Source organism: Fistularia commersonii, chromosome 2 (assembly GCF_037954325.1).
Source record: "Fistularia commersonii isolate RoL2024-O1a breed Wild chromosome 2, RoL_Fcom_v1.0, whole genome shotgun sequence".
NCBI classification, from domain to species: Eukaryota; Metazoa; Chordata; class Actinopteri; order Syngnathiformes; family Fistulariidae; genus Fistularia; species Fistularia commersonii.
The window spans coordinates 19,751,452-19,771,298 of NC_141285.1; the positions used below are offsets into that span (position 1 = coordinate 19,751,452).

The 19,847-nt window shown below is 41.8% G+C and overlaps 1 protein-coding gene across 1 annotated transcript in view; it reads right to left on the bottom strand.

Annotated features, from left to right (window-relative positions):
- Positions 1–65: 65 nt before the first annotated feature.
- fmn2a (formin 2a) overlaps positions 66–19,847 on the bottom strand; it is a 37,522-nt gene continuing 17,740 nt past the window's right edge. The window contains exons 7-17 of the mRNA XM_086171860.1: positions 16,947–17,008; positions 13,109–13,200; positions 12,895–13,024; positions 12,650–12,796; positions 11,905–11,964; positions 11,139–11,259; positions 8,979–9,071; positions 4,108–4,159; positions 3,048–3,197; positions 1,436–1,517; positions 66–1,194 (exon numbers count right to left, since the gene is read on the bottom strand). Coding sequence (XP_086027986.1) covers positions 1,168–1,194; positions 1,436–1,517; positions 3,048–3,197; positions 4,108–4,159; positions 8,979–9,071; positions 11,139–11,259; positions 11,905–11,964; positions 12,650–12,796; positions 12,895–13,024; positions 13,109–13,200; positions 16,947–17,008 — 1,016 coding nt within the window. The 3' untranslated portion in view covers positions 66–1,167. The remainder of the gene's footprint in view (positions 1,195–1,435; positions 1,518–3,047; positions 3,198–4,107; positions 4,160–8,978; positions 9,072–11,138; positions 11,260–11,904; positions 11,965–12,649; positions 12,797–12,894; positions 13,025–13,108; positions 13,201–16,946; positions 17,009–19,847) is intronic.

Consider the following 19,847-nt stretch of genomic DNA (forward strand, 5'->3'; position numbering starts at 1 on the left):
TTCTGTACTACATAGTTTTGCGGTTGAGTATCGAACAGGGAAAAAAAAAAAAAGCAATCGCAAAATTTATAGGAAAATGTATGCATTTTATTTAATAAATATATATATTTAATGGTAAAACGTATTCAGTCAAAAAAAAAAATCAGTATTGCACATGAATGACTTATTGCATGGCCTCTTTCCACAGCAGCAACTTTGAACTGAAATTATACTTTTGTTCACCCGACAACAACAGATCAGAATATCTGGTGTGAAAATGGCCACTTGCTCCATTAGTACACATCGGTGTTAACACACTCAAACAAAGATGGCAAGACATAAAAAAAAAAAACAACCCTCAAATGGATTTTGCGTAAGAAGGTTAAGCAAGTTAATTGTATTGCTTAATAACACAGAAGCAGGTTTCCAAGGGATCACACCACTGGGTTATGTATTACCTTTTAAGAAGATGACGCATGGTTAACTACAGAGTAGATGGTCCATGTAAAACATAACTCTAATATCAATAACATCCATCAGGATCACAATAGATTATAGTGTCACATCCCAGCCTTCTGTAAGACTGTTTTCTTTGCATATAACATGTAATTACAAATGATATGTCTCAAAATTGTTCAACAGCACTCTTTTTGAATCCTCCTCAGTGAGATAAGGCACTTTTTCAACTGGCAGATTAATGACTTCATAGAGGTTTTCTTCTGAAGAAGGCAAAGTGGTCTCGCCATGCTTTCGAACTAGCCTTTGGATTGTATAGAAATTTAAAAAATAAAAAGACAGTACAAAAGATATTGCGGCGCTACAAATTTCTGAATGCAGTGAGCATTTTCCCGGCAAACAGCTCATTTTAATCGTCTCAGCCAAAGCTGTCTTTTGGCTGTGACATTTCTTTCTTTTTTTTTTTAATCTTTTTTTTTATTAATTCGTTCAATTATTGGGGTGTTATCAAAGGGTGGCAGAGAATGTTGTTTTTCCATTCCATTTTAAGTGATATCATATGCTCCTAATATCCACTTTGGAACAAGTCACAATAAGCAACACTTCTAAATCATTTGAAAATAAATACTGGAAGAAAAATAAAGATTGTAATAATGACTGATGTGTCATGTCAGATTGTACAAACAGCGCTCGTGGAATTGGCTCGGAGATGATCATTTTCCATTTTCCCCTTTAGATCTTCTGTCCCAGCTTTGCTTTCTGAGGAAAAAAAAACAAAACAAAAAACAGATCTGCATTATTAAAAAGGTGACTCGAAATGTGATGGGCGCCGGCGGTGTCGTTCCTCCGACAATCGGAGGCAGGTGTTTGTACGACTGTTAGGTGGAGGAGAAACAGAAAAGGGAGTGCTGAGTGAAATAAGCAAACAAAAGGCTCAAAGAACAAATGAACAAAACACAAGGGTCATAAAAAAAAAAAAAAAAAAGAAAGGTAGACGTACGATTCCGGTCGCATGTTTGGGTTTGACGTTGTAGGACGCCTTCTCCCTGGCCTGCTTGAAGCATTCCTCGGCCGTCTTGAGCCTGAGAAGGAAAGAAAATAAGATACTCGATATTTTCAAGTATTAATAATCTATGTGTACTCATTCACGTTGGTTCAACCCAACGTTAACAACTTAAGAGTACGGCTTAAACCATCCAGACTGTGGTACAAGGGGTGCTGGATGTAACCATCTTGGACGATAAAACGGTTAGTTTATTTCCATACGAATGCAGTATCGGTAGAAACAAAGTCAAGTTTCCAGGTGAATTGCCCAATCACGTTGGAGCTGGTGACGATTTAGTGCTCGTGAACTTTCTAAATAGCGTGATAAGAGTAACAGCATTAGTCTTAAATCTAAAAAGCACATAAATATTCAAATTTTTCTTTTAGGCTATCTGTGTTCACATTGTATCTTTGAAATTATGCAGCAGTCCAGTCAAGGTACTCTGACATTTTAGCATCATACAGAGAGGATCGTCACATTCACCTTTGAACCGGAGGCTACCGTGTTATTTTTCCGTTGTCCCATTTTTTTTTTCCTTTCCCCACGGAACATCAGTGTGACCTGTTATGACGGTCTTCAATGCACAACCCAGCTTACCATGGCAATCTCTCCCGGAATTGGAAAAAAAAAAAAAAAAAAACAGCCTCCGGCTCAAAGTTTCAACTCACGAACGTACTCTTGAGATGGTGCCGCCATCCCAAACGTTTAACCGTTTGACCTGAACTTTATAAACTCCTCACTGCGAGCGGAGGGAGGAAGTCTCGGCACGGATATCCACTGGCTACATCGGAAGCCCTTGAATTCTTCACTTGGCGTGCTACGAATAGCATGTACGTATACTTTGAAAAAACTTAATGGAGTTCAGTGCGACAAAGGGGGTATCAGTGGCTTCGCCGCCCAAGGTAATCGGCATGTTGATATCGTCGACATAAACAACAGCGAATATTCATCCGCTCATGCTAGGGCTGCACTTTTGCATGCCCGTGCAACAGGTGAGGGTCAAAAAAAAAAATCTCCAGTTCTCCAGTGGCGTTCTTAAAGACGATCGCCTGTGGCAAAAGGTCAAAGAGTTAATTCGGTCAAATTAGTTTTTATTCCTTCCTACTGAAAAAGCAAAAAAGCTTGTGACATTTTTCTTCTCTTAAAAAAAAAAAACTATCGCAGTTCAATCTCCAGTTGGCATAATGGACCAATTTGCTTTTTGTTGACACACGCAATGATATCTTTCCATTCATCAAATCACTGGGAGCCAACTGGATGCAGCATGTGTTCTTTTCATTACCGGGGTGAGGACAAAGATTTGGGTCATTTCACTTCTTTTTCCCTTCATGAATTTGAATTGATATGATAGGATCTTTGGAGAGCACGAGATGTCCTGTAAATTGTGAATGAATTACCGATGGATGTGAAATTATGGTATAAAAAAAAAAAAAAAAAAAAAGGTCATGGAGTACGCCTTCGGAAAAGACAAAACATAATAAACAGGCCGACTGAGATTTTCTTTGCAGGATGGAAAGAATTTAACTATTAGTTTCTTAAGAAGTCTATTTTCAAATCGAATTCTCACCGTTCCTGTAGCATCAACTTGTTTTGCTTCTTCCACTGCTCTTTGAAATCGGTGGAAAACTCGTGCCAAACGCCGAATAGTGTGTTGGGAGAGACCTCTTTCTCTCCCGCCTTGGGTTTGACTGAGAAGGACGCGCTCAGCTCCGAGAAGCTGCAAAGGAAGAAAAAGTGAAAATCTTACGGAACGACGTATTACAACACGAGGTTAAAGTGAACCCACGCCACTCGCTGTGAAATCTGCCAGCGGCGGCCGAAATATGCAAAATATGAAAGTTTATCTTGAAATAATATGCTATTATGGAGATATAAAAGTGGCGTGAGAGACACACAGCGATGATTGTGGAGAATAATAGGACACTAAACAAAATTACCGCCACTAAAGCGGCACGCTCGTTCGCTCGTTTTGTTTTCCGGGGCAGATTAACTTCGAGGGGGCTGAAATAAATCCCTTACACCTCTCTTGCACAGGACTAAACCTCGCCATTCTTCTCGAATACTAATAATTCCCTATGGGGGTTTGCGTGAACGCACGCTGAGCGATGCAAACCGAAGACGGATCTAGCCGGACGGGTGACACACGTTAAAGTGTTAAATGGTGTGACCGCTCGCCGTGGATCAGCACAACGGACAGGTCGGGGCTCTCTTTGTTTGGAGTGCGCTATAGGAACACATTCCTCACCAGCGGTAACAGAAGCCTGGAGCCAAGGCTGTCTACTCTCTCTCCGCTTAGATAAACAACGCAGACACCGCGCAGGGGGGGCCTCTCGTCTACCGAGGGCCTGGCATGACGGCCTGCACGTTCCATGTAACTGAAGGAATAAGGAGTCCCAAATATTGATAAAAAGGCAAGATTATATTTCTCGACTGTAGTGAAAATATATGTATCTCCTCCCGCGATGGAGAATTTAATCATCCCGCCTTGCCTCCACTTTGATATTCACAACTCGGAATCGGTTTGATACGACAGAGGACCTTACGTAACCCGGCGAGTGGAATAAAACTGGATCTATCTTGTAGGAGAAGAAGCAGAAGGAAATTTTAAAAACGAAGAAAGCTCTTACGACTTCTGAGTGTCTGCCAGCTGCTTCTCCTGTGTTTCGAGCTCAGTCTTGGCTGGAAAAAGAGGAGACATTTTTAAAAAACAGGCAAAAAGGCACGGAGCACAGAGTTTCCTGTCACCTTCGGGGAGAACCTGTGTACACAGGAGGATTCCACGTGTCATCATCACTTAAATCAACTCTCATCCTTGAGGTCATCGCTGTGCCACAGTTATTGAGTGTTGGGTTGTTCGCGGTTGCACAACTGACAAATGAGTACTGCAGATTGTAGTACAAGTGCTTCATTGTGCAGTTACTTCCAATGGAGACGGATGGCTGTGTCGTGTGTGCAAAAGAGGTGTGAGTAAAAAAAAAAAGGGAGACAGTGAGAAGTGTGCGTGTGTGTGGGGAGGTTGGGAGTTACACACCACAGCACGCATTAGTGGATATTTCCACCTGGACCACGACACTTATCTCATGGGGCCATCGGGGTCGCTGTGACCGCTCTGTACGGGAACGGCAGTGAAAAGCGACAGCCTCGGTCGGGAAAATGCAGCAGGTCGCTTATCTAATATCAGATCCGAGTGCTGATTTTGCAGCCCGTTTTCAAATACGACAGAGCAGGATTCCGGATCCAGTTCAGCTGTTCTCAACCCCCCCATTGGTCGACTTTTTCCACTTTGCCGCTGTATAATCGCCGCGAGGTTAGACATTATATACACTCCGACAGTTTCGCTGTCCCCTCAAGGTCAATACTGTGTACACTGTTGCTGCCTTAACCATCTAATGATCAGATATGGCTAACGGTATAGCCTCCTCATGGCTTTCAAAGACAGAAATGATAGTAGATGGAACAGATAATTTTTCCTGGCACAAATATATGTTTAGCTCTTATCCCTGGAATATCTGGTTGCTAAGTGTAATTGAAGCCAGAGCAACATCTAAAGATCTCCGAATAAACCCAGCAACAGCAGCGCTGTGCTTTACCATTCCGCAATTCTAAATCACAGCGCGGGCCCGCGATGCTGTCCTTTTTCCGTCGATAAATTACGACAAATCGGGAAAATACATGAACGGGGCCAAGTGCAGGCGTCTCGCTCTTTTGAGTAAAACCAGTTAAAGATTAAAACGATTATCTGCCTGGAGTAGCATCAGAGCTATTTCCACAAATATCAAATAAAGTGGATTAAACGCAAGCTGATCCTCCTCGCTTTAACAAACGCGCGAGACAAATACGATCAGGGTCGACAGGCCCACCGTTGCTGATTCTACAATCAAAAAAACAAAAAAACAAACTAATTTCATGTCGATTTTAACACTTTCTGTCCTCTGAGAAGGAGTTGTACTTTGTAGAAGGTGGCGGGAGGGGTGCACAACATCAGTTTTACTAATCTTGATGTCCATCAGAAACAGATTATCACATGGCCAGTGCTCTTGCTAGTCACAAAGACTCCATCAAAGGCCTGCATGCATGAGAATTTGTGGAGCGAGTGGGGAAAATCGAGCTAGACCAAACAGCAGAGCTCCAACAAGTCCGCTCCCACTGTTATTCTGTGGTTAGTTTCATGGTCAGAAAACAAACAAAAGCGGTTAAATCTGTGGAGCCAGAAACAGTTTAACCCCAGGCTTTTTGAAAATTACAGAAATAACAAAAATAAGACATTTGGCTGTTGTTCTTTTTTCACTGCCGCGGCGGTGGAACCCCAAGAATCCCGTCTGGAGCCATGTGAGTCAAACGTCCATGTTACGGCGCTTACATTCTGCTCTCCGAAGGGAGGAAAAAAAAAAAAAAAAAAAAAAGCCTCGTCATTTGCATCAAAGAGGGAGCTCCCATATTTCTCTTAAACAGAAGAGAAAGCACAATGGAGGAAAAAGGAAGGGGGAGTGATGGAAATAGGAGAGGGTTTTTATCTGGAGACTTCCTTTAAACCGGACAGTGAGCATTACCGCGGAAGAACATATGCTGTATATTATACATTCTCATTTGAATACAAAAGCAGTTGGAGAGAGGCCTGTGGCAAAGTCCTTCAGAGAGATTGGTCACAGTCAGCTGAATGTAGACAGGGTCAAAACCAATACTCTATAAAATATGACATGGGCTTGTTATGAGTAAAAAAAACAGTCCCTATCAGAATATGGAAATAAAAGCATGACCGTACAACATCTGGTGGATGCCACTATACTTTATGTTCACAAAAAAATGCAATAGTTGCCCTCTACACAGGTTTCTTTGGGAATGTTGGGAATACCAGTTATCGGTTGGTGCGCCCCGGGATCTAAATATCATAATAATATGATCTAAATGTATTTCAAATATCATTAGTTCTCAATGCACCCATTAAATCCTTAGGCCTGTTTCATCTGTTGCCCAATTTGCTGCAGGCTGCAAGTCACTTCAACTCTGTCATTCCAGCAAAACGTCAGCACAGCGTACATCAATCTTCAAATAATCCCTTTTAAACTGAGATGTTGTGTGAGACTTGTGTAAATCTTCAAATCAATCTGAAATTGTTTTTTTCGCAACATAATCACTTTGGGCACGTGATGACTAACTTCGCTAACTCCAATGTCAACTTTGGCTGACTCCAAACAAACTTCTCTTTGCTTCCATTTGTATGTTGAAATGCCTCAACTGTTATAATAGACTTAAGCAATGAGAATCTTGCGTTAACTCCGTGACGATTATCTCCTTGCGAAGAGTGGAAAAACACCCATCTTCTCGTTTGTTTTCTCTGAACTGTTAAAAAGGTATTGCGGGGTGGAAATATTCACGGTAAAGGAATCAATATTTGGGGCTGTCAGAATGCGCATTTTGGGAATTTTGATTGGCTGTTCCACAAAAGTCGTTTCCAAAAGTAAGGGTGTTGTGACCTGCGCTTTTTGCATCAGATTGTCAAAGAAATGCAAAGTGGGTTTCAAAAGGGACTCAAATGCAACTATGTATAGTTAAATCTACTATTAAGTATTAAAAGACTATGATAATTTCCTATATTTTCGATAAGATTGGCTTGGATGGGCCAAGCCTGAACCGATTACCTAATATGTTCATGACAAAAAAAAACAAAAAAAACATACAAACTAATGGAACCCCTGGCAAAAAGACAATCCCTGGAATGACTGCAGACTCAAGCCTATCAAAAGGACTCATCATTAACGAAACTGCGAGGATTTATTTGACGTAGAAGTGAAAGAGCAAGGTCAATGAGACAACTGGGGGCTTCCATCCTGCGTCATTCCGCTCAGAAAAAAAAAAAAATATTACTTGAACAGAACAGCTGTTTGGCTTTCCAAGAAATTAAGAGACAAAAGAAACATAGGAATAATTGTAAACAGGTTCAAATACAGGACAAATGTGTTATTCCTCACCTGATTTGACGCAGTCATACCTGAATACCTGATATATATTGTAAAGTCCTTCTCAGGAGCGCTACGCGAATAAAATCATATGAACCCATGCTAAATTTAAAGGCTGACAAAAGCGATATATATTCTATTTGATATAATAAGGATTTAAGTAAGTTTCGTAAAGAGATTATGATCCTACTTACCTAGGACACTCATAATCTGTCAAAGCAGATACTTGCAACAATGGCAGCGAGTAATTCAATACGCTCTGAAATAAACCAAACTCCCGATGGAAAAAACACTGGGTGAACCCTTGTGTGTGTGTGTGTGTGTGTGTGTGTGTGTGTGTATGGACCGCAAAACAGCATGAGGCAGATTTGGGAATGTGTTTGCAGAAATAGAAGTCTTACATCACTCTGACTGATGAGCTGCTTCGTATATTCTCTAAACCACTCAGGGATTTTCAAGTCTGACATTTCAGTGGCACGCGCGGAGAACATTTGAAATCGAGGGAGAAAATGATCAATACACAACACGAGTGTATTGATTTCAAATAGACATCAATGGTGTGCGAGTGCCAGATTTATTACAAAACACAATTATTTATAAGAAGGTACTGAGTTTAACGACTATGGGATACAGCGCCCTAAAAAAATAATAAGAATAAAAGACTTAATTAATTAACCGATAAATTAATACGGTTAGATATCAGTAAATCACATAGGATTGACGATCATTGAAGACAAGACTTATTTATATAGTGGGACACATTTGCGTATCATCGGCATAAAACTTGCAAACGATGACCTAAAAATCCACGATCCGGCAGTTAAAGCTCACAAACATATTTCTGTTGTTAGTTTAATCGAAGCACAACGGCGCAATTCGGAAACGTTCCGAAAGCAGCTTTCCTGCTCTGCCCCGCTAGAAATACGTGCCCAGGATAAGAAACAAACAAACAAACAAAAAAAAAAAACAGTTTAATTTTCAATTTAAAACACCTGTTGGAACATATCACACGGCAATATACTGTAAATGTGAAAACACAGAGGGGATTTTAAAGTCAAATGATGAGGTTGAACTATCCAGTGTAAGTGGACATAACTGATAACTTTGGCTTTAGGCTGTAAAACATCATACAGGAAATAACTAAAATACCCGAGATTAAAACAGACAAAACAACCATCAATTTGAATACATTTGCAAAAAAAGGGAAAAGGTTCAAATCAGCGAGGTCTGGGCAGACGAATCATTCTGGTTATGAAATGCTCCCCGTGGAATAGGGAGCTGCACGGAAGATGGAAAAAAACAAACACCACAACAGGGCAACAAGCATTTTTAACAAATGGGACTCAAAAATAAAAGTGGATTTGTTGGAGACTATTTCAGTCGGCGGTTTATCGCAGCCCCGAATACCATATCGACGTGCATTGTCTCTCGAGAGTTGGTTCATTCTTTTATCAGGATTCGTCAACAAGGAAAAAGAGGGGAATATCACCAGACTTACCCTTTAAGGACACTGGTTAAAGTCCTAAAAATAACAGGCTTACCTTGGCTAAGAAACTCATTCATCTTGTCCTTAAAGGGCTGCAGGTTTTCTTCGGTGGACAGCTTGCATACTTTCTCCGTCTCAGCTGAGCATGCTGAAAGAGCAGATGATCATAAGAGGGGAGGGGAGGGGGGTACTTTAGAACCATATTATGTTATCTCGCTTATGTGTTCTAATTAGAAATCAAGCCATGCACTTTACCCTGGTTTAGCTTGCTTTGATAAATCTCTGTTGAAAACGTGTCAGCAAAGACTTAATGACCCTTGGTGACCAATAAGGCAACCCCCGGAATCAGGAAGGCCAGTATTCCGATCCTCGGAGAGTCTTATTGTCACGCTCTGCTGAATCTTTATTAGATACACAAACTCCACCTGGTGGAAAGGCCATAGGATGCTTGAGGGAACGGGGAAGGTCGAGATCGGGCAAATGGTAATTCATAAAGCATATGGTGCCTCCTGAAAAGGTACAGAATGAGCTCTATCCTCCGTGCTACCTGCTGATGTCCTTCGAGCCAGCCAAGGCCATTTTGGCACCGCCTACCTATTGGAACCCCCCTCGGGAAACTGTCATCGAAGCGCACGTCTGCTAGAGCGCTCAGCTAGACTCTGCAGGTATAACATGTGATGATGTATTTATGGGTGTCCACCATGTGCCACTGCGGCTGGGGCTGAAGCAGGCACAAGTCCATTTCCCCCTGCAAGCGTCCCGATGTTTATGAATTGCAAATAATGAACAGCCCAAAGAGTCGTTATGGCTGAGGAAACAATATTTTGCAACATGGACAGGACGCCGTATTGGTTTAGCAGCAAAGATTCATAAAAATACATAAAAAAAAAGAAAAGAAAAAAAGCCCAGGAAAAGACGGTGTTCGGGGAATCGTCGATCGGGTTGCAAGCGGACGAGCCTTCGCACACGGGCCGAACATGTGCGCACGTATATATCCGTGCAAAAATACACAGTCGTTTTTTACCACCTGTAGACACGTCAGTCCTTGGAAAGTGTTTTAAGTGCTGAGTGACTCGAGACAGAGAAGTAGAAGTGAGCGTTTCCCAAAGCGCTCAAACTGCTCAGTTTGGCTTGTCAAAAGATAATACAAATGCCAGACTAATCCTTGTACATTTCTGTTTCATATAGTCAAAGCTCGGCACGTTGCTCAATACAAGGAAATTAGATCTTAAGTTTTGCATATCCATATCATTAACTGGTCCTCTGTATAGCAATGATTGGGTGGTATACAACTCTAACTTGTTAAAAATCTACTTTTTGACTCAGAGTTTAATAAAGTTTCGTTCTTTACGAGTGAAATCGGGCAACGTTTGACCAAAATCATGTCTTCAGTAACTGATAGGCGTGCAACTGTACACATTTAGACATGATGCTTTAGTATGATTCGGTACAGGAGAAACAAGAACACGCATAAAAACTGCTATTTATTATAAAACACTGATTTACAGAGCAGACTTTGGTCTTGAGCCAGTAACATGCTGTGTGCTGTATAGAGAATTTTTTTAATGTGCTTTTTTTAAACACAGAATTGTTTGTTCAGGTATTTAGTCAACGATATCCTCAAATGCCAAGCATAAAATCTATAAACCTAAGTGAGCTGTCCGTCATATTTGGCACTGTCTTGAGCAACGTGATGACAAACAGCTTGTTTTCCAAGCGTATTGTTTGTCTTCTCTGATGAACTTTTGGATGCTGAACACAGGTAGGGAAAGGTCCGTGACCCCCCCCCCTTCCCGTTCCTCATTTTGATCTCTATTTTAAAATGAAAGTAAAAAGGTACACCAGATCCAACAGGAGTCTACTTCTGACAAGGCACATCTGTTTCTGGTTCTTGTCTGTACAACAAACAGATGTTATCTCTAGGTTGACACACCTCTGTGATCTAAACATAACCATAGCTGGTCAGGTTGGGGGGAAATTATTTTCCATTGTGCTATATGCTTGGCTATATGCATGTGGATTATTACATGATTTATGGCTACATACATTTCCATGCAAAGGTTTTATAAACACTTTATGACACCTTCCATAATTTGTTGGATACAGTGTGGCCAAGTTTACTATCCGGCGTGGTTGTTGTAGATACACGATTTAAACGTTTGAGATTTTGCTTCAACGCGACGAGAATTTTCGGCGTGCGGATTGATGACTCTACCATTCAGGTCTTTCTTTAGCTTGCGAAGATCTCTTTGAAAGTCATCAAACTTCATCTGAGAGGCCTGGAAAAGGTCCTGGGGCTCAGGCAGAGGGTAGAGACATGTCTCCTTGCCAGCATCCTGGTACAGGACAACACGCACATTCATGCACGGAAATACATGTCTACCACAAACCAATGTGAAAAAGAGAAAAAAAAAATGGCATTTAGAGGGGCCCTCTTGTGTATATATAATACACACCAAGTTTTGAGAGACTCCCATGTACTTCACAATGCAAACATCTCTGAGATGTTAGGGCTGAATTCAAAACAGATAATTCCCATTAAGCTAGGTGTGGAAAGTGCACCACACATCTCTTCATCAGTGTTACCGCGAGGCCATTATGACCGCTGGAACCATGTCATACAGGTTGATTTTGGCAAGAAGCACTCTACTGAGTTCATCTCATCTGGAGAACTTAATTATTTACATTGGAGCGCTTTTAGATGCCGTGCCAATGAACAGACTACAGGTTTGAATGAAGCCAGACCAAAGCGGCGCAGGAGATGAAGAGTGAAAGACAGAAAGAAAATTATACGAAAGCCAGAGAAGGAGAGAGATTTCTGCCTGCCGTAAATAAGGAAAGGGAAAATAAATAATTTGATAAAGGATAAGCCATGGTATCCTCTGGCAAGAGGGGAGATGAAAAGAGAGCTCTGGAAGGATTTCTAAGCAAATCAGACTAAAACAGAAAAGCGATTCAAATAAACAGCAACCAAAACATACCTCATCAAAGTGCCTTAGATAGTAAGCAACAATGTAGGACAAAAGACTCTGGGAGTTATCCTGAAAGAAAGAGAAAGATCTAAATAAATAAACCAAAATCCCTTTATTTATTAATTTAATCATTTTGGAGCAGGACGTTTTCATTTGCGCGGGGCACACAATAATAGAAACAGCAGTCTTAGAAGTTGGGGATAAATCACGGCATTGGAAGAGCAATACAAGAAAAAAAACAGCCACGCACGACTGGCTGTCATAACTCAAAGTTGGAAGTTCTTTATGGATACCTTACTCGGTCCACCACCACAACAGCACAAACCACCATGTCCTTATATGGCAGTGCCAAGGGCAGACTGAGACCATTGTGATATTGAATTAGAACAGTAAACAGAATGGCCTTTCCACTAAATCCATTCAGCTATAGCCCCTTATGTTTGCCAGCAGAGAAGATCCCTTTCAACTTTTTCTCTGTCAAATTCACAGATCGAGGAAGACGAAAAAAAAAAACAAAAACAAAACCCAGCAGAACTATAAAAGTGATTCCAGAAACATTTTTAGGGTCAACGGTTTCCTATTCCAGATTTTTAAACGCACCGTGAATTAGAAGGGAGTGTGAATTGGTCTCTGATCTCTCGAATCGTTTTGTGACTTCTGCTATTGGCTCGGAAATAACAGTTTGTGAGTCTGCAGTGAAGAGTGAAAGTGACTCGTCAGAACACGCAGGACTGGAACACACGCAAACACTTACGCTGCTCTTTACGTCCTTCAGTTTTGGCAGGATGTCCAAAGTAAAGCCGTCGGCTTGACCTCGAGATCGATTGCCCCCGTTCATGAAGTTGCCAAAAGCTAGCACCAAGCCCAGGACCTGCAGTACACACTTACTGCTCACCAGAGTCTGACAGTCACACACACACAAACACACACATACAGAGTTCGTGATGTTGGAGCCAATGAATCAAAATGAGCTTTCACAAAACAATCCCATTGGCTCACCTTGCACACACTCTTGAGGATTTCTACTTTGCGGTGAACTGAGGAGATGCATTCATGGAAGGTTGACTGAAATAGGATGCAGAACACCCGCTCAGTGAAGTTGGGAATCTGAGTTAACTGGAATAAAAACCTGATGAAAAAAAACAAAACAAAACGGATGCCCTGAAATACTCCCGTTTCATGAGGCTTGCATAGCGAAGTGCCGGGCTCTTACTGCTCAGGCTTATCCAGTGGCTTGCCGTCGTCCTTGTCTTTGACCGATTTAATGTGCTTGTTGATGCTTTCCATCTCGTCACTCTGAGCCCTCTGTTGGAAAATACCTTAGGATAAGTACAACTATAAATTCAGCTTCCAAAGTCAGATTGAAACCCCCAAAGTTCCCAAACTTCTGGAACTTGACACATCTTTTTACACTCAAACCAAGCACGCATCATGAAATGGAACATGTCAAGCGATGGGAATTTGAAAGGAAGATCATTCCTTTAGGATCATGATAAATAGATTATGCTTCAATATCAAGTATGCCTGTCTATCATCAGATATTGACAGTGTCAACACCATTTGATTCATCACAGGTGCAGCTTGGGCTGGTTCACGGGGCTCCCGGAACCCCCAAGTGGTAAGAAGAAGAACTGCGTGATTTGCTATTCATCTTTGAGGGAGAATCAAAATAGAAAAAAAAAAAAAAAAAAAAAAAAAAAAATAAGAATAAATAATTATTTATAAAATATTTTAGAACAAAATTTTTACGAAATTCTCAACTTGATCGTCTGGAAATATGAAAATATCAGATGAGTAAAATCATACTTTGGAGTGTCATAGAGAAGAGAAGCAGGACGACATTCCAGACTATTAGCTGCCAAGGAGGCCAATGACCACAAAAAAATGCAGACAAGAAAGGAACTTTGATTTCACAAGAGGCAAAGACAACTGATGTGAATGCGTCCGATGCAGATGGGTGAAACATCAAAACTATCCCTTAGAGAAAGTAAACTCCCTTCGAGTCCCCGCAGAGTCTGCGGACCCCCGAAGCCTGAGCGGACTGGTCTCCCCTTCCGTTTCTCTCAAAATACTCCTCTCCGGGGTTTATCCCCGGCATGGATCCTTGAAAAACATCAAACACCCGCATCAAACGCACCGAGGGCCCGATTAGTATTCTACACACTGCTGCCTTCTGTCGACGAGGGCAAGCGCTCTTTCGCCTTCTCTTGAGATGTTTTCAAGTGTAAATATATTTAACACAAAGCAGATCCTTTTCAAAGGGCAGCAGCGGAGCCCAGCAGTGTTTGGTGTAATTGGGGACAAGTAGGCATTAGCGTGTGATCTTTGAATTGCTAGGGCATGTTGCAGCGGTTGTTAGCATGAGAAATACAGTCCCATGTGGAATATCAAATGCAAAGGAAAGTCGGATGGAATATTTGCGATGCCAGAATCCTAGCGGTAGCCAAGTGGTATTCATTATCCAGGTTTTGCTCGTATAGGGCCTCGAACGGAGCGAGCCGTGTATAATTCGCAATTTATGTCGCTCAATTTTCACCGAAACAACATTTTGATGAGATTCGATGGAAGATGAGGTGTAAAGAACAGGCTCCCAGCGACAAAGTGTGTATAATGTGATAAAAACGTGCTTCCGGACATCGTGGCGAGCCACGAGAAATGTCATAAGAGGTGATTATTTGTATGAAAGCGTACGGCTCCAACATTCCTCTATGACATTCAGCCACTATCAGCTGAAAGGAGTCAGAACTTCAGACGCAGTCTGGGCCCAGATTACGCCCGGTGGTATTAGAGGGGTGGGATCAGTGTCCCACTATCACTGTCACCCCTTTTAATGTCGGCGGCCTATTGTTCAAAGAACAGGAGTGGCCATAATCCGCGGTTCATAGACTGAGCGACTCTTTCCCTCCCCCTGTGTGCATGCAGCATGTACATATTTTTCAGCGTGCAGATGTTTGTTTGCAAGTGCGTGCACGAGAGAGCGAGAGTGGGGAAAAAGAAAAGGAGAGAGAGAGAGAGCAGTGTGTGATCTAGCTCCTAGTACAGTGAGTGAGGGTGTAACCATTAGAAGCCCCTCACATTCCTCAAGATAGGCTGACTGTACTGCCAACTGTGGTTTAGGGGTCTGGAGACCCACAGACAGGATGGAGTCTCGCAATACAAAAGAGAAACAATTTGGCTCCTTGACTCAATAACATAGCCTTAGGCAATAAGGGGGGAGAAGGAGAGAGAAAGCGCTTGAAGTCTCCGGGTGAGTGGAGAGGTTAGATGACTTTTGATCCTTAGTTATGACACATTTGTTCGTAACTACATCTTGTCTCGAAGCTCCGGCCTCATTCCCATGATCAACATTATTAATATGCCTCTTGCAGCCAAAGGTCCGGGCTTCTCCTGTGTAGTTGTGCCAAAAAGCGATTCGCAGGAATTGCACAGCATCTTTAAAACTGTATCACATTTGAAACGTGGACATTTTCATGCTTAATTGTTCACCAACGTGGTGTTTTGAACTGTTTCCGTAGGGCAGGAAAGACTATCGGTGAGGGCTGATGAATATGTACCGTACACATGGGCCCGTCAGAGCCAAAATGGTGACATATTGGAATGTAGTGATGACAGAGCTGTAATTCATTTTATGCAAATATTATACAGTACAATGCGGTCATTTCACTTGGCAGTGTGCAGCAAAGACTGCGCTTTTAAAACTCACTCGCTCTTCAAAAAAAAAAAAAAAAACAAAAAAAAAAAAGGGGAATTGTTTGATAAAGAATCTGGGGTTTCTCAACCATCATTTCCATTGCGAGAATCACTTCACAAAGCACGGTCCATCGGATCGAGTGTGAAAAAAACATGTTTACCATGAGAAATCTTGGTCGCCCTCCAGGCCTTCAGACAGGGCTACGTGGGACTGACTCCAAACAGTATAAAACCCATATAGCTTGTGGCTCCACTGTTTGTTTGGGTTTCTAATGCACATATCCTTTAGTTCACCCTAAGTAGTCCTCAGAGGAAGGGCATCTCTGACTGACGGTGGAAAGTATGCTGCTTATTATCGTTTCATTGGATTGACTTTTCCCACCTATAGTGTACTCAAAACGTTTGAGGCGTTTGGAAAGTTTTGTTTTGATGGGTAGCAATTGGTATATTGTGGTTTGCCCTCAGCGGAGTCCTCAATAAAACAACTCTACCGGCTGACGGACGATTTTTTTTTTTTTTTTTTTTGCTATTTTGTTAATATCATATCTTGTCGAGTCTTCTTGGGTTTCATTCTATAATAAAATGATTGCATGTTATTCATACATGGCGTGTAATGTGTAACCATACATCAGTCTATTTGTCACAATCCACCATTCCAAAAATTCTACTTTTAGTGCAAACCGCAGAAGGGGCGGGGGGGGGGAGTTTTCCCACAGCGAAGACTGCAGTCAAGAAGATCGGTACAAACTGTCAGTGGCATTACCTTGTGAAACTGTACTGGCTTTGTAACTCAATGCCGTCCATTGATGTGCTTTTGCTTTGGCAGCAAGTGCATAATTGTAATCTGATTTGGTAAATTGTCCATACAGCAGGTTTTTTTTTTTTTTGAACATTTCAAAAAAAAAATCATAATCCATTCTGAACTTAAATAATCATCCCTTTAAGCTAAAATCGCTTCCTAATTTTTTCAGGCTGTTGATAAAAATAGTAGGTAACTGTAGACCTGAAGACTGCGTATAAAAGCAGTCCAGAGCGCATTTTCCAGGACTCTCGTTTTTTTTTTTGTTTTTTTTTGTGAAATTCAGTGGTCTTGTGGTAACAGGGGTTCTGTAATGGCTACTGTAATGAAGAATTTCATTTTTTTCTTGGACCAAAATTCAGATATTTTCCTAAACCTTAACTTGCAGTATTGTTACCTAAACCAGACCAAGTGGTTTGGTTTCATTGTGAAAAATCAAAAGTTCATAAGATTGCAGCTCTGAGAGTGCTGGTCTGCTGCAGGATAGTATATGTTTGTTACTGCTTTAGCCTTGCTCACCGTGACAACATACCAGTTGGCCGTCGCTGGTTTCTATACTCACATTTTCATATAACGCTTGAAGGGTCTCCAGGTCGACGACGGCGTTGTCCATATTTAGCACGGCTGTGAACACAGGAGGGGATTTAGGGGGGAGTGTGATGTAGTTAATATCAAAATCATAGAATATAATTGATTTTCTCAGCTACCTTCAAAAGAATGCACTAAACAAGGCAGAAATCAAGAAAGCTCAAGCAGGCCCCCGCGGTTCATAACCTTGCGATTATAACTGTCCGTAGCTGAAATAATCACAACACCATTTTAAGTCCGAGTTTCCTGCTTTGCGTTCGCAGAAGGTTGCATGAAACAAGGCCAGCATTCTCCCACCGTGGCTCACATGAAGCGCTCTATGCCGTATGCTCAGAGTTGCATATTTATCGGCTCTCATCACGATAGCATGCAAGGGGCCACAAACTAAAACATAAATATGGAGGACTTAGAAATCTGTCAATGGTACAAAGATCTGTGTTTGAACTTCTGTGTTTGAATTCCTGATGTCGCCTTTTTGTCTCGGCGCAAGGACCTGGCGCCCGCAAGCATTAATCCTTTGAAAGTAAATGTTTAAAGACAAACAGAGCCCGGGGGTCTGCGGTGTTGAGGCTGAGGTGTTGCTGTGCACATAATCATCCCATGAAGCACTCAACACCTATATATGTATTTCATCATGCCATGGGTGTCCAGATTACTCATTTTGTTTTGATCTGCTGATTCGCTGTTGAAGTACGAGGGGAAAAGCAAGTGTCAATAGGCATAAGGGAACATGGTAGTTTTGCACATTGTTCACAGTCCATCTTTTACCAGAGACGGCTGGACTTCATCGCTTTCTACCACCAAATATTGGAGTAGAATAAATTAGCCACAAAAGAGAAAAAAGGAGAAACGGGGAGCATCTGGAAAAGGGCATCTAAACCTTCTACTTATTAAATCATTCCCTTATAATTTTTCGAGTATTAATATGCTTGTGATCTTACAGCCATATTTTGAAAATTCTTTCTTTTTTAATCCAAAATGAGTAATCCACTTTCCGCTGGTCTCCTGCCGCCGCTGTCACTCACTAACCCCTTCAGACAGCAACCCCAGAAATAACTTCCTTTTCTCTGACTCTCCATTTTCTGTTTCTCACTCTCTTCTCTGGTAACCATTTGGTTTTCATTACAATCCCAACCAGAGTCAGACTGGCTGCTTTGATTGCAGACAGTTTTTTTTTTTTTTTTTTTTAGAAGACATAGGAGAAAGCTGTATCATTGCTCTGACACAGACCACTGATATGACCAAAAATCCAAAGCGGTGTGTGTGTGTGTGTGTGTGGGGTCCGAGCCTACTAGCATATTCAAACACCGGCATGGCGCCGACAACCGCCGTCTAATACTGTGACTGGCATTTCAAAGCCCGGCAGGAAGTAGACACCAGTGTCCTGTGAAACATGCGGAGCGGCGAGCCAAGTCTGAAAACAACAGCCATGATTTGGTCGAAAAACGTGTCGACGTCTCGCTGAGCAATTGGGTCCTCATAAAATCAACACGATCTAAACAGATGATTCAGAAGTTGTTTTCTTTCAAGCCAAAAACACCTCTGTGATCACACCAATCCCTGAATGCATCATCAAAAAACCAGAGGAACGAAAACTGTGATTCACAATACAAACAAATCTTAAATGGTCTCGATTCTGACACATTGGAACGTGAAATCAAGAATGGAAAATAACAAAGGGATTCGTAGATTTTTGGGTGTTTCTCTTCAGATCTCGCCATGTTTATGTTCGGCTGCGAGCCAGAACCACATCCGCCGGTTCTGTCCATTGTATCGCAAGTAAACAGGTGACCAGTGGCCACAATCGTAATTGATAACGTTGCACCGGAAGAAGTATCTGGTAATGATGTTGGCTTATGTGTCCTACCAATAACCCAGCATCTACGTCATGTGAGTTCCCGTGGAAACATAAAAACCCTGCTTTTGAGCTACAATGGCTCTGAGAACTGAGATCCATAGTTTCTGGGTCCTTTACGGTAAGAATGTATGAAGAAACAGCAGAGTTCCAGATAAGATTCTAGGAATTGCAAAAAGTTTCTACAGTGCAAAAGAAGTTATCCAGTTACAGTTGCACCTGACAGTGGGTGGGATGAGATCAGAGTGAACATTTTGTCTTTTCTCCAAAACTCAAACTGCGAGGTGTTCCCAGTCCCTAGTCAGTACCTTCCAAAACTTATCAAAAGAAGGGGAAGCAGAAGTTGGAACATTGGCACCCAAAAAAAATTTCCATCTGTTTTCAGCAGACCAAAGATCTAATGAATCTGTGTCTTTATGTGTCAAGGCTGTAAGCAAGAAAGTGTTGCAATTTATAGTCGGAATAGTCGGAAAAGTTACTGACATTATACAAGTCCGCCTTTTTGTGCATGTAAATAACTGTGTCGTGGCAAGTTTGAATTTTATGCTTGCTAATAGCAACATGCACTTTCTACTCGCTGCGCCTTTTTATCATACAGTTTTTGAGGGGATGTATTCTCCACGGAAAATAAAGAGGTTTTTTTTTTCAGTATAACTAAGTATCCCGCTATATCTGGAGAAACAAACAGGGTGTCCGAGAGAACTTCACCTCACCCGCTTCCATATCTCTTCTCTGATCTTACGCTATGATATAGCGATATACCAATCAGTGCTAATGATGCACTATGGCCAGAACTGTCCTAACACAGGAGACGGATGACAGTGTTGATGAGGTGCCCCTCGTGTGGCCTCCCACGCTGACCGGTGACGAATGCCCCGACATTCGACACTGCAAAAAAAAAAAACGGCGTCTAAAAAGCGCCTTGAACACAACAACGATGAAGATACCCGTCGAATAAGTCGTATCGCGGATGTTCGCGAGAACCTTGATTTCTGCGGTAATGAGGTCATCGCCACGATC